Here is a 16,454-nt window from a genome sequence, read left to right as displayed (position 1 = left end):
TTAACACGATAATTACAAAATGAAAAGTACTAGGTAGACAAAATTCGATACACAGATTTAATATCTACAATGGTGATACCTGCCAAATTTTGGACCAAATCCAAGGAGGAGTCAACAGGTCTGTATTTTCCAAAACATGCAAATGCGATAACTCAAAAACGTCATGACTTAAATATATCAGGTTTAATATATAATTTTGTAACTATGAGTGTAGTTTTGTGTCAAATATTTGTTTTAATCGGTTGGGAAAAGCGCGTCTAAAACTCAAATTAGGTGTCCGGATACTGTAACCGCATGCCAGATTAATCACCAAACCGAATTAACCGGATTTATCGCCAAAATTAAAACCCTCGCCAAGATTTACACTAAATATTTCGTAACTATTGTACACCAATACCATGTAAAGCGTTCTGTGGGATAACATTATTAGAAAGTATGCTAGAAATTTTTGTGGAGACGCTTTCTCTGGTAAACTCTAACTATTAATTATAACTCTTTGAATTTGGTAGTTATCCTTTAACGTGGACGGACAAAAAGAATTTTGCTGATAGATTTAATACAATTTTTTTTAAATAAAAATCTGCAAATTTTGTTGCTTTTTTTTTATTCTCGTATTTGCAAACACATATAATTCCAAAAATAATTATTTTTGGAATATGGGAAACTTGAATTGCGCAGATTCATTAAAATTTCTTACTAAAGACTTGGCATTACACTAATCTGTATACTTTGCGTATGAAAACGCATTAATAAGGTTTAATTAAATAAAATAATAAATTTTAAAGAAGAACAAAGTAAAAATGTGTTTTCCTTTTTTGTCTTTGCTATATAATATAAAAAAAAACAGACATTCCATATTAAAAGGAGTTATCCAGATTTTAAACTTCTTTCTCAAAAAAAGCACTGAAAAGAAATTGGGCTAGTTAGGATTTTTTTAGTTTAAATTAAATGCCCTTGTTGCCACACTTTGTATTTATTAATTTCATATTTAAAAAGATTATCCATATTTCATATCTAAATCAGCGGGTGCAGTTTTTCCAAAATTTCATCATATACTCCCTAATAAAAAGGTTACCCCTCCCCCTCCTCTGCATAAGAATTATTGATTTTACTGCCATGAATCCTGAGATATTTATTATCTTAGGAATCAGACCCCCCCCCCCCCCCTCCTTCAACCTTTTTTAGACCTGGTTTAGCGCAGCAATGTTTTGTAGTATAGATAAGAAAACGAAGATGCGTCTTGGACACCTTTTCGGCCGGATGAAGCCAATATTTCAAAAAGAATTTTTTGATAGTATTACTATTTTACATATGAAAAAGTAAAAAGTAAACTTTTTCTTTTCTTTTCTTTTCCAATTTGTATTACATAAAATACAATTTCTTTAACATTATCAATGCAAATGAATGAACCTCAAAGAAAATAGTAAAAATAGAAAATTTATTAATATTTCTTTAACCTTCAACTCTTTTTTTTTAATAATTTTTATAAATAAAAGGGGGACTTTTTTGTGTCAGATTTTTTTTTTATTTCCCCTGGATTTTCTTCAACTTGCTCCTAGTTTTGAATTGTGCGCTCGGGTTATAGAACACTACCGAATGAAATTCAGAAAATCTGTCCACTTAAGTTATAACAGCATTACTGTGGATTTGGAGGCATTTGAATAGTTAGCAAAAACACATTTTGAGTTCAGTCATTTTTCGACGAACTTTCATTGTAACAAATACACACTGATATCATTAGCACTTTTTTTTTTTAAAGTATCTGTTACCAACAATATATGAAGAGCAAGTATTCTAAGGTGCATCTAGGTACTTTATAGAATACCAGAGGATTTTAGGTGAAGTATGAAATATGAGTATTATACATTTTCCAAACCCATTGTTTATAATATCTGGGCATTCTATAGAATGACAGATGCTATTTCTGACAAAGTAAGAAAAACTGGCCATGATGACGCTATTATTTAAACAATTTTATTAGTTTCGAAACAAAGAATAATATCATTTTCCTTGTGTTTACTAGTATGGACACAAAAGTTATAAATTTTTTTTATTAAGTTTTGTGCATGCACAAGTTGCAGACACGGACATCATCTAGATAAGCATGCCATTATCATGCTGGTATAATCTACATCCAATATTATACCGTTCGTGTTTTTTTAAAAGCTTCTTTTTCATGCATCAGAGATACATTTCACACTTTATCGGTTTAATATTTGCTATTCTATAGAATGTCTAAGATATCTGTAAAAAATTTAATCATTTCATTCAATGTCGGCTAGTGCTCGGTATTCTATAGAATGCTGGCTTTCATATATTGATTGTAGCATATTTAGAAATTTTCCAATAATATTGAAATTGTAAATTTTTCATTTCTAATTCAATTATAAGCTGGCAAACCACAATTTATGCACTTAAATTAACAACAACAGATGAACAAATTACCAACCTCTTCGTGTCGAAATTGCGAACTTTCTGTCGGTTTATCAGATTGACACCAGCTGCTGTTGAGTGGTTTCGGGTCCAAGTGATCCCCATTGGTGAGGATGCAACATGTTTTCGCCACGGCGTCTCCTTTCCCCAAATCTTGAGTCATCCAAGCGCTGCCTTCGTAATCTTGAGGGCCAAATATACCGCAGCAGTTGAACTGAAAGATTGTTGAAAGAAGAATGAAAGTAACCATCGGTAGTGAAATTGTGAAAATTTGGTTATAAGGTATTATAAATAATGAATGAATGATACGAGTGACTAAAAAGAAAATACAGCTCTCTCTCTCTCTCTCTCTTTCACTCACTCACTCACTCACTCACACACACACACACACAAACACACACACACACACACACACACACACACGCACGCACGCACGCACGCACGCACGCACGCACACACTTTTAATATTAACAGAGATCACAACAAAAACTCATTGAAGTATTTAAATATTGTGTGGAGCAATCAATTCATTCTTGCTCATTACATTTATTTATTTTGATATTTTCCTTTTTTTTTCTCTCGATTCTCATTTACACCTAGAGGGCGTCATCTAATTGGAAACCTATCAGATTAATATTAAACATTCAAGCAAACACTTCCCTCAATTGTTACCATGTCAAGAATATGTGAGGAAAAGTTATGACATTTATTATTCGGTTTGATAAACATTAGCTTATCATTACATTACTTAGCTTACATTAGCTTATGTTCATTTAACGAGTTCGATGCAACGTGCTTCAAGTAACATGATTTTGAATTTCATATAGATCATAATGAAACAGGCGCATCATCTCCACGCTTCATATGAACTGCAGAGGCAATGAAATTATTTCAGTCTTTTCTGGTATCGAAGAATTAAATAGAGTGAGCAAAAAAAACGGTCCTTAGTTTCAGGAGTCATGAAATTAATAGTTATTTGAATATTGTGATAAAATTTATATTCAAAGCTGAGTTAACTCAAAATTTTTCCGCACTTATCTTTTCAGAATCATCAGTTGTGATTGTGGTGACTAGGTAACACTGACATCGAAAAAGATGGAAGAAATCAATTGGTGAGAGACAGAACTTGTCGACACAAGTAACATTACGAGAGTGTAACTTGTATTTCCGCTACGTTTATTGTTGATTCACTTACGCACAGATCTATTTTGAACTGACAGTTTGTTTTCAGTTATTTTAACATCCCGTTTCCCCTCTAATTTTGAGGTAACACTAAGGTATTTTAAAACGAAGCTTGTAACTTTCAACCGCGACCAGAAAAGTAACATCTGAACTCGCATTCCCTTTTGCAAATTTCCGCTATACCAGTAGAATGACCTTTGAATCATGACGTCATATTTAACACACTCCAGGTTTAAATACATGATGGATTTTCAGTACAATCAGTCAGAACCTTCCGGTTCTGAAGCCAAGATCCGACTACAACCTACTTGGCCCTTTGAAACATCAGAAAGACAGTAATATTAGGATAAAAGAAAAAAAAAGTACATAATTGTAGATTGCGCATTTCCCTCTAACATTGTGAAATATGGAACATTAATTCATTTTTCGGCCTTCATTAAATACAAATTCTGTCAGGGATTGACAAATTCCTTTTGCTGTTAATTTCATTTTCTGCAAACAATATTTACTATGAAATATCTTTCTTTCAACATTGTTAGTTCGGACTGATTAGACTTTCGAATTCAAGTACTCTTCGAGCCATCCCTCAAATCGGCAAAGCTGCTCAATATATCTTAATCTTCGACAGGATCTTATAAAAAGACATTGAACATTTTTATCTTAGTAAATGTGTTCTGTTCTTTGTGCTTTCAGCTCTAACAGCAAGATTAACATCAAAGCTTCATAAGACATCTGGTTTTCTCCAATAAATTCTTTTTCTTTTTCATTTCCTTTTTCTTTCTAGCGCATTAAATTTGAAGAAATCACTTTAGATATCTCGCATTTCCTAAGGAATCTGCTACTCTATCTCACCACAGTGAATTTTTATTTATATGTTTGAGCTTTGTCTTCTCAGGCTTTTTAACACATCGGATTATTAGAGATAAAGCCAGTCAACTTTTAGAAAGGCAACAAACCCCAATCAACAACTTCAATTTGATATTTAAGTTATACTTTTTAGTTCTTGCGCTGTGCCTTAAAATGTAGTAAACATTTCTTTTAAATAAAAGATCGGTGGAAAAATTTCAACACATGAAGCAATGAAAACAATATAAAGAGAAAATTAAGCTAAATTCAAGTCAAAAGAAAAAAAATCTTTCATTTTTATTCAAAATTAAAATAAATCACGAATGTCACTAAAATTACTATTTTCTTCAAGTATTTGTTTCACCGGCTTGCAGTTTTACGACTTTTGCTTCAACATCAACATTTTTGATAAAGAAATTATTGTTTACCCTTTAGTATTCTAGTAAACGCGAGTTCTTCGAGGAACTTTATTTCTGTTGCTTCATTAATCTAGTTAATATAAAAATTATGGCTTTAAAATAAGTGTAATTCTGAGACGAACGTTCCAGATTCGTACTATCAAGCAACGTTTCATGCGTCTGTCGAATTTCATAGTCGCAAGTGTAGTAGATTTGTCTGACCGTTGTCGACACACAGAAAGATATACACACATACATAAATACTTCCTTTTATAATAAATTCCTCATAAAATTGCGTTAATATTGTCCTAATGCGCATTTTGATATAGCTATTAAAAAGTATTATTGAACAGTAAACTTAAAAAATATTTTTAAAATTCATTGAAATGGATAGGGGGGGGAGCTGAACGAAAATAATGAATTTGATACTATTAAAAATAAAAAAATTTTGTTGTCGTTCAATTATTTATACGATTATATGCTCCAAAGTTAATGAGGAAACTGTCATCACTGTGATTATTTTTTTTAATAAAAAATTCACAGGGCCGGGATAGCGTGGTTGGTAGAGCGTTGGATTCGCGTCCCTTAGGTTGCGAGTTCGAACCCCGCGTGCTTGGTGGCTGAAGCGCGTACAAATCGATCGTGATCACAAATTCCTCCATGTCGAGAGTAATACCACTGGAGGTACTGGATCAGGGGTGATCATTCTCTGATTCAGGTCTAAATTACGATCTGTGAATAAAGTCCGCCCCGTAAAAACGGTAGTTACGTGTGTGTAGCTAAGTCGTTCTCTTGGCCCTAGATGACGCTATTATAAAAACAAGAGACGTTCCCCCACCGGCTTAAAATCGTTGTCTTCGTAACAGCGTGCTTGTCCATGGCAAGTGCCATAAGAAATAACAACAACAAAAATTCTGAAAATATTTTTCTTGGTAATCAAGTAAAACGTAAGTCTACGTAAAAGTAACCGTGCGCAACATTAGCTAGTTTTAGGTCCAACAACTAGTAACATATAGAGCATTTTTAACAATTCTATATTCACTAGTCATATATAGTAACCAGCCTTAAGCGTTATTTTAAAAGAAAGAATTCTGAAAATTTTAAAACATTCAATTATATATTTTATCAGAAATTATAGGACAAATAATGTAATTATGAAAATTCGTTGATTATTTATGTACATAATTATTTATATAAATATTTTTTATCAAATTTAATATTTTTATATAAAATTTAATATAACTATTATTAAAATTCATTAAAAATAAATTTATATCATCATATATTAAGTAGTAAATAGTAAATCATATATTTATCGCAATTTGAAAGGAGTATTCATTTCAGATTTCCCTTTATTTGATTAAACACTTAACATGTTTAATACAAATTATTTTAATATATTCTAAGCATTTAATGTGTTTGTAGAGCATTTGTTTATAGAGTAAATATCTCGTACCAAAATACATTGCTTGAATAGTTGCATTTTTGAATAATCGTATTTGCAAACTCACGGACTGACTAACAGGCAGAAATACCATACATCTATTCTTCAATGGATTTAATACAGAATTATACAATCTATAATTTCGTCTTCATTTTTTTTAATTCTTTTATTCTGGTCTGTAGTGGTTTAGGTTTAGTTATATTAGCATCCCGTTTGAAGCAACACTAGGGCTATTTTGGAACGGACCTCGTAATTTTGAACCACGGTCAGATGACGAGGATGATACCTGAGCTGGCACCCCCCTCTCCACACCACACCACACCACACCAGCGGGAGGATGTTTGGTCATGACGGATTTAACGTGCAACAGAGCCCCTTACACGACGGTTCTTCGGTGGAATCGGGGCTCGAACCTGAAGCCCTCCGGTTCCGAAGCCGAGACCTTACCACCAGGCCACCGCGGCCTCTGGTCTGTAGTGGGTTTTTCTTTCGTTATTGCGTCGTATAATTACAAGCAAAGAGACTGACCTGTAGTGGTATAATCTTAAATTTGTTAAATATCTACAATTATATTGTTAAATCTATATACCGAATTCCATCTTTCTGCCTTCTTTCATTTATTGCATGTAGACATATGAATGCTTTTTGAACACGAGAGGCAGAAAATGCGACAATGAAAGGTCGAAAACATCGATCAAGATCTGGAGGTCGATTGTTTTTAACGTTTAAAGCACTTTCGCTTTGTAATATAAAACAGAAAGTATAAATGCAGTGCAAACAGCAGTCAAGTATTATAGGATCAAAGTGCCTCAACAGACAAGAATAAAGCACGTCATAAAATGTACTTTTCCCTCTTAAAGTGTATATTTATAAGCCGCAACAATAGATGTAATCAGGTTAAAAGTGTTTAATCCCCCCTCTCATCGCTTATTTCATTGTCAATCGACTGAACCTTTTGTTGTTTTGATGTTCAATTATTTTAAGTAACCCGAGACCTGAAAGTATATAGGTCTTTAGGAAATGATACAGTGATAGACTCGCATCTGATCCAAACACCCGATAGATATAAAGTCTATTACCATGTGATTACAAGTCAAGCGCGAAGAAACAGACGACTGAGCAAATATTTCTATCGATTTTTTGCTTGGAGTTCATTGTTCCACTGTCTTCTATTGCCTTGTAAAAATCCGTTCAAACAACGATGTAGCATTCGTGAGTAATTGTTTTACGTCGTAAAGCCTCCTTTAATCGATTATAATCGTATATTGTCTGTGACAGTTGATAAATTGAATTAAGTTAAATATTTGCTGATGGAAGTGAGGTAGATTTATAAGATGTGTACTTAAGATAGTCAAATACATAGCCTTAAGCCATAAAAATAATTATAATTGAAAGATTTGGTATAGTTCCTGCTCAAATATTTAGGTTAGGACAACGCATCTGTCTAAGCAATTTTAAAGTTTTTTTTCTAATTTATTATTTTTTCAGATTTTGGATTTTAAAATAATGGCTAAATAGTGTTTTTAAGTAAGTTTTAAAAGAACGGCCAAAATATGCCTTTATCGGAGAACTAAAATATAGAATATTTATATGAAAATAATCCTACGTTTAAAAAAGAACGTCTATATAAGTTCTACGTTTCTACCTCTATAAAAATTCTACATTTAAACGTCTAATTTATAAAATTATAAATAATATAAAACTTTTGAAAAATATTTTTGATTTGAAACCAGGTGGCGCCTTGAGTATGAAATGAAAATCCATTTAAAATATTCTAATATTGGAAAATTAAGTTTTAGAAACATTAAAATGTTATATTTTCACCTAGAACATATGATTACAGACAATTTCAAAGTTTTACCATGTGAGAAAGTGAGTAAAAAATCAATTAAAAATATTCCATCTATACAAACATGAAATAAGCCGAGTTAAATAAGACGATTATTCATTTGATCTCTCACACAATGGAATAATACGCTATTAAAATTTATTTTTGAGTTCGGTGGTTCTGGCTCTGAAATATTATAGAAAATACGAAATGATTCCTTCAGAAGTTGGAAAACATACCAGTTAAAGAAAAAAAAATGAAACGATTATAAGAAAAAATAATGAATAAACAAGTATTTTCCTCCCTAATTTTCATATATTTAAGAAAACTGAATATAAATATTGGATCTCTTGCTATTGAACAATTGGGTTTAAAAAAGTGATATATCTACAATTTTGATGTCAAGACCACACGGCAAATTTCTTTCAACTACTTTACTGTTCTTTTAAGTAACAGCATTCGCGTACATTCGGACAGACACACAGACAGTTTATTCTTTAATCAAATTATTTCTGTCCAAAATCATTTATAGTTGTATGATTTTCATATAAGAAATATAAATTAAAATTCATTCATTTAATGCCTTTTTTTGTTTTGTTTTGGTTTAGACATAGCTTTTAAATATGAAAAAATAAATAAGTCAACTACTCATTGAATGATACTGCTTAAAATTTTATACATATTTCCCATTCTGGTAATTTTATAATATACATACTTATATTCTAGCAGTACACACACTAATATTCTAGCAATAAAACTTTAGGCATGTTTCGATTGCTGTCAATTGGGATTTTGAGTTGTCGTATTCATGTGAGTATATGGGGATAGGCAGATTTCCGTCAAAGGATTTCATCCAAAGTTTGACAGAAAACTGGAATTCAGTGACAAGACCTCGTTCCAGATAGCATCCGTATAACTCACTGAACTTCTGTATGATCGTGCCCGCAGACAGGCAGACAGAGCACGAGAAGCGATTTCTAGAGTGAATCGAAAACGTGGGAATTCATCAAAATCCCGAGGCCATGATTTTTTTTTTACGATCGTAACACTTTCTCCTTCGTATAATTCGTTTAATGGTAAGTATTCACGGCCGAGTGGTTTCCCAAAATGTTTTCGGGCATTGTCTAATAAAGATGTTATCTTTCTGCCCTCGCATAAAATTGTGGACCTTGGACAAGGTCGCGGTTGCCATGAGTGCTCAGATTTTTATTTTCTGGATCTTACACAAGAGAATGTTGCTTCATAATATAGAAAAGAAAACTGCTAATTATTTATTAATTGAATGGCATTGGTGAACTGTAGTTACGAAATATCGATCTCAGTCTCGTGCAATTTTCGGCAATTAACCGCTGCTAGTTGGTTAATATACAAGCACCAGAAATCAAATACGTCTTTTGAAGGTCTTTTTTTATGACCAATTAAATAAAAAAAAATCTAACATAGAACTACCATCATAATCACAAAATCACATACGTAATTTCTTTTATTGATGCCATTGCTGTTTTTGAGTTATTTCCTTTATATGCGTACAGAAGTACAGACCGACAGCTGGTCAATCCTTTGACGGATTTGATTGCAAACTTGTTACGGATCTACATTTTAGATGCTAAGCTTGCATACTAAATTTCATCCATCCTGCTCTTTACATTTTGTAATTATTGTGTTCTTCTGCATCCCGGATAGATAGACTATGATTTAAAAATTTGAAATAACTTCGTGTAATTCTGGTGTAAATACCTTATATCAAATTTCACCGATCTGAAAATCTTTATCATAGACAGACAGACAGAACATAATTCCAAAAACGTGTTTTTCAGACGCAGGGATGTCTGAAATTTGGAGATTTGTCAAATTCTTCAATTTCTTTGGCGATTACAATACTTTTCGTATATTTCGTACACGAAAAAATAAAAACGAGCATTATAAATGGATAAATTTATTATTTTCATAGACAATATGTAGAATTCTATGAATTCCATCTATTGAAATAAGATTAACTTAAGTATTATCGTAAACTAATGGAAACAAGCCTGTAGAAAACTTTATTCTCAGTCATTCTCAAGGGAAAGAAATTGCAAAATTTTCTTCTCTGCACCTTCCTCGGTAAAACTTAGGACAATACAAACATTAAAAATATCGTTTATATGTTTTTTTTATTTATACGTCTTTTCATCACAATTCCGATATATTCGTGTCCACGGCTATGAAAAAGTAATTTCATTTATATGACGCAAAAAGCGTTATACATCATTTTGATCCTTTTCTAAAATTTGCCAATTTTCAGTACAATGATTATTTCTCCGTTACTATTAAGGATAAAATTTTTTATAGAAAGCGGACGAAACAACATTCTTTCCCTCCTTACTATTTAATTCCTTTACATGCTGATAACTGAAGAATGTGAAGAATATTTTCACCTTCGCCCGTCTTTTTATTTTTTTTATAAAAAGATGAAATGAACTATTAGTTTGAAAACTTGTGATCTTTTTTGTCAAAACATAGCTAAGAAAAATTGCATACATTTCATCCGATTCATAAAATTGCATGCATTTAGCACATTAGATGATGAGTAAAAGTTTTTAAAAATTAATATATATACATAAATCATAAAATAAATACATAACTAGTACGTCATATATGCAAAAAAAAAAAAAGATATGATTTCTCTCATTTTTATGACAATTTATTGTTTACAATAAATATAGCAATGTAATAGATATTTAAAAAAACTTTAAAGTTACTGTTTTTAAATGAATTTACATTATAGCATTAAGTTTGTAATATTTAAAATTGTTATTAAAATTTAATTATATGTTTTTTCCATTCATAAGTCATTTTTCGCCCATCTCTTGACAAATATATATATATATATATATATACGATTCTTTAGTGTATATTGAAAACACATGTCGAGTATAGAAAATGCAGCATGTAGATGATTTATTTCAAAATTTAATACTTATTTACAATTTTAATGTAATGACCTTATATCAAATTCCATCCATCTGACATTTTGTTTTTTACTCACCATCGTTGATGAATTTTCAACAAGGCGGACTAGGAAGTTGCTTATTAGCCATAAGAGTCGATTAAGGTACTTTAATTTTTTTAGTTGCCAAATTAAATAAGACAGTAGAAAAATACAAATTTTACAAATGATAAAACATTAGAATAATATCAACACATTATCAAATATAATTGGCCACGTTACTAATTATTTCATTATGTTCACTTAGTTATTAAAATATTAATGCAAAATAATCTTCATTAAATTGTGCACAAATATGGATGTCGTTCAGTCTGGAGTCATAATAGATAGATAAAAGCAAATATATCTTTACGAAATTTATACTTGCAAAATAAAAATATATCAACATGAAATAAATCATTAACTTGCTAAAAAATATATTTTGAAGCTAAATTGGCCATCTTGTTAAAAACAGCGTTCTAATAACGTACACTATAAAGGGCCTCAAAATATCAATCCGCCACTGAACAGCATGTTTACTTGAATAATAATAAACAAAACAGGCAGATACCGTTTGAAATTAGATACAAATTTCCAATGTTAACATAACCCCATTGGCCCGTCTAATTAAAGGAATTCGTGTTAAATTCCAATGCCCGGACCGATGCGACAGCATTGGCGGGAACAAGGGTTAAGTCTTAAGGGCCATACCGGCCACGGTACCACCCTTCCCGTAAGAAGCACATCACATCATCGATAGATGGGAGCCGACACCATTTTTGAATCCACCAAGTATCGAGAATCATCCACCGTACCGGAAGCTTCTCATACTCATTTCTGAGGTGCCCCCCTCATTCGGTGGGAGCCAATGTTAACATAAAGGCCGCACATCATTTTTTTCCTGCATTTTCCTGTTTATTGCATTTTTTAAGAATTAGTATTTATATATACAGGATAAAAGAATTCTTCAAATGCGATTATCGGACAGAAAAAAGTCTAAAATGAGGCGATAAAAATCTATCCATTTTTCCTTTGTATTCCATTTTTTTTTTCATTATTATTAAAATATTTTTCTCTGTATACTCGTAAATGAATGAGTAAAAATGAAAATAAATAAAAAGAAAGAAAAAGAGCGCTTTAATTCATGCCACACCAGTTTAACTCCAAGCGTTTTGAAGCGAAACCGGAAGTGGTGGTGAAAATGCATTCTTTTGTATATAACAGATAATTTATTTCACGTTTTTTTCTTTATTATTCATGAATCCGTTTTCTTTTTTTTTCATTGATGACATATAAATGCAGTAAATGTGGGAATGACTCTCTCACCAAAAATTTATGAGCTACAGAATGGGGAGAAGTATAATAATAACAATAAAAAAGGGGAAAATATAGGTTAAGAAAGTCAAATGGCTCACACGATCTGTCGAAGAATACATGGTCCTGAAAGAAAACAATGCTACCATCTCATTTTATTTTTTAAAAACCATTTTAAATATTTGTATGAAAAGCAATCTGCTTTTTGATTTGTAGAAATGTGTGTTTTTCTAAGATTTCTTTTAAGTGTGGTTATGATTAGGCGGATAGCTATTCTATCTAAATTATGCTATGCGTTCGTTAATACCAAAACCTCGTTCGAAACCTATTACAGTTCTATTCAACGTGTATTTATTTCTAGCTCAGTAGATATTCACTAAGATAAAATTTTTAATTAAAAATCAAATTTTTAATATAGGTGATTACGTTGAAATGTCGATTTTTTTTTTTGCGGAATTATGATTTTTTTTTTATCTAAGACTCTTAATATTTAAACAGTTTTTTTTTTTTTTATATAAAACCGCTTGAATTTTGTTTCTAAGTTTTAAGTTTATTTTTTGCTCTGATTTTTATATTTAAATTTACATACGTTTTAATACTAATTTAAATCTTTAGATGCTATTTTCTCAAATTTTAATCATTGATGGAATTTTCTTACGAAATACTTGATAAATTAAAATCTAATGCCTATTTTTGTTCAAATTTGATATAACAATTTCTCAATACGTTCTGCACTAGAGAATAAGTAATCTATTTATTCATTTAGAGATATTTTACAGTTGTTTTAGTGCTTTTACAATGCGAAAAAAGTTAAAAATTTCTTGTTGTTTATCAGCTGAACCACATTAATTAAACAATGGCTAGAAATACAGTTTATTTTTTTAGTTCATGAACTAAATTATATATTTATTAAACTTTCTGCAAAATTGTAAGTAAATCATTTTATAAACCTAAAAACTAGAAGATTTTTGCTTTATACCCTTTTTTAGAGGAAAAAAAGAGCAATTTACTACAATAAAATTTTTTTTGTACAAATATTTAAAAAAAATTATTTTCTAATGTTTCTAAAAAAAATTCAGTTTATCAGATATTTAGTCACATATTTAACAGCCACATATTTAACATTCAGTCACATATTTAACATTGTCTCTGAAAAAGGAGTATATATCTTACAACAATGAGATTTATTGTTTGCCAATTTTGATTCTAAAACAGGATTCTAAACATTATTCTTGAAACAGGATTCTAAAAAGCACATGCGTTAAGATGGGTTTAATTTGGGAAAATAGGAGTGAGAGAAAAGAAGAAAGGAGCAGATGTTTACATTTAACAATAAAGTAAATTCCGGAAATGGCGCATATCCTTCCGTGTGTCACCCTTAGGCAGGTAGAACCACCAAAAAGTGGTCATCGCAGAATATTGAAACGAAAGTAACTATTTTAAAGTAGGAGGAAAAGATTTTTCAAAGATGCCAATTTTATTTACATTTTTTTCCTCCGATTTAAAAAAAAAATTAAGAAAAATTAAGATATAGAAATATCTTTTACCATAATATTTTTCATTGTTTTAGTTAATGGATTTACAATCACGGATATTGCGACAGTATTAAATATATTTTTTAAATCTGCATTTATATTGGTATTATAACATTGAGATTAAATTTTAAAAATATAAAATAAGACGAACCGACATGCGAATGCTACAGTATTTCGGACAGATGGTCCAAAATTCTAATAACTATTTATTTTTTCTTCTTTGGAATGTTTTTTTTAAATTTAATTTTCATTTAAAATATCTTACCAAATGTACATCAATGTGTAAACCACTGATCAGATTATGAAATGACTGTGTGCTCTAGCAAGATCATCAAGTTCAAAACAAGAGCCATCTTTTGTCACTTAAAATAGAAACATTTAAGTCTGAAGGAAAAAGCTGAAGAAAAAATAAGATTGCATAAAAAGACCTATTGAGTCTATATATTGTAAGCAGAAATATTTTTACTTTTTCTTACACGAAATATACAAGGAGAAAGTGTTGTAACCTTCCCCCCCCCGAAAAAAAATTACCTCTATATTTTAATGAATCTTTACATTTTTTACCATCCTGAGTTCGAAAAAATTATTTTTTGTCCATTTTTCTGAACGGAATGAAAGAATTTATAAGCAATTGGATTAAATTAGTAATATGAATTCGTAATATGAATTTTATACGAAAATTGCAGACTTTCATCAAATTGTCGAAGAAATTTTCGACAAGAATTCTGTCTCTCCACTTGAGTACGAACACAATGGAACTGTACGTCGAAAGAAATTTGACATCTTGATTTCATAACCAGATTAGTTAGGTCTGTATCCGATTTTCGTCCAAATTCGTGATTGTATTTATTGACTGTCTGTCGATCTGTCTATTCATGGCGAACTGAATACGAGTACTCTGAAACCTATTATGCTTCATTTAGTATACGACCTTGCCATCAGAATTGTAGATCTATGTTGCATTGCCTAATATTTTATATGTAATAATTCAGGATTTCACTTTATCCAAACTGTAATGGGAAGAAACAAAATTTAAAAATGCAAGCTCCATTCTCTTCGTACTAAGAAGCTAAATACACAAGTCGCGATATTCTCAAAATATATGCGGCAGTCGAAGCAAAAACATTTTTTCAGGTTGCTAAGCTCAGTTCAATTATATTGACGCCCCATTTTAAAGCAACACTAGGGTTATTTTGGGACGGACCTCGTCATTTTGAACTGCGATCAGATGACGAGGACGACACTGACAACTACTTCCCCAAACTTCCGTACCACGCTCGCGGCAGATCGCTATTGTTTAATGATTATTATCGCTTTCATATTTTTCGGCTACATTAATATGGAGCCTGACCGTACTCACAAATAAAAATAAAATTGAAACTATACAAAATCATTTCTTCAAAGTTGTCTGTAATACTCCGAGGCACATTAAAAATTCTCTTATTTACTCGGATTTCAATATTGACACAACGCAAGATCACATCTAGAAAATTTCATGAAAATTGTGTAAATCTGAATAGCCTAATATTCTGTAAACTTTTTTCACTGAATGCGGTGAGATGGCAACACGTATCTCCTTATGCCGCAACAAAATACTACAACTGGAATTCTAAGAGAAGTCTTCTCTTTTAAATGCAGTAGATAATTCCATGTAACCAATTATACTTTTCCTATATATATGGCATTTGCATTTTAAATAGATGTGCAATTCCTCTCTAAAGAGCTGGTTCAATTAACCAATTATTTGTAACTGAAGATTCACATCGTCCCCCCCCCAAATATTGCATCGTTATCTGAATTCATTGTAGAATAACATTACAAGGAACTGGAGCTAGATGTGGTATTGAAGTCTTATGTGTTTCATGGTTTTATGTTAATTATCAGTTAATCGCAGCGACATTGATTTATTAAAAGTAACAGTGTTAAGAAAAATATTTGAAAAGCAATTTATTTTTACCTTCGTTTGAGTGAAGTCAAAGGCTTCTGTTAACTGTCCGTCTATTCCATACTCTTCTTTCAACAAAGTAGATAGTTCTCCCAAGCGTGTAAGGGTCTAGAAATATACCAAATGAAGTTTTAAATCTTAAATTTCAACTGAGTTAAAATGGATAAATCATAAAAATTAATAGCATTATAAAAATTTATTAATTGATTAAAATTCTTTTTGTGCCTTTATTTTTATAAACTGTACGTGTATATACAGGTTATCCACCCTAATCGTAACTCAATAGCTCATTTATAATCAGCTCGAGGTATAAAAATAAACTTGAAAATATGCTTTAAATGGTATAAATAATAATTATAGTTTCTGTCGTTTAAGTTAATAAATGCAATGCTAAAAAAAAGTAAAATATGTAAATTTTTATAAAGGTCTCTGGTTCTAGCGACGTATTTTCGAATAAGCAGACATACAATTAAATATATTACCAGCTTAGTTGTCAAACAAATAAATTGCTAAAAAAGACATTCTATGAATTATAAAATATTAGGACAATATGATTACTTT

General features: G+C 30.8%; 1 protein-coding gene across 3 annotated transcripts in view; it reads right to left on the bottom strand.

The window, feature by feature from the left end:
- The window catches only part of LOC129972810 (CD151 antigen-like), a 77,986-nt gene that overhangs the window by 5,846 nt on the left and 55,686 nt on the right, over window positions 1-16,454 (bottom strand). For all 3 annotated transcript variants that reach the window (XM_056087088.1, XM_056087087.1, XM_056087089.1), the window contains 2 exons: window positions 15,906-16,001; window positions 2,450-2,647 (listed from right to left, as the gene is read on the bottom strand). In XM_056087088.1, the coding sequence (XP_055943063.1) occupies window positions 2,450-2,647; window positions 15,906-16,001 (294 nt within the window). The remainder of the gene's footprint in view (window positions 1-2,449; window positions 2,648-15,905; window positions 16,002-16,454) is intronic.

Source organism: Argiope bruennichi, chromosome 6 (assembly GCF_947563725.1).
Source record: "Argiope bruennichi chromosome 6, qqArgBrue1.1, whole genome shotgun sequence".
Taxonomy (NCBI): Eukaryota; Metazoa; Arthropoda; class Arachnida; order Araneae; family Araneidae; genus Argiope; species Argiope bruennichi.
The sequence above is the reverse complement of the archived record's forward strand: the minus strand, read 5'-3'. Positions and strand labels throughout refer to the sequence as shown.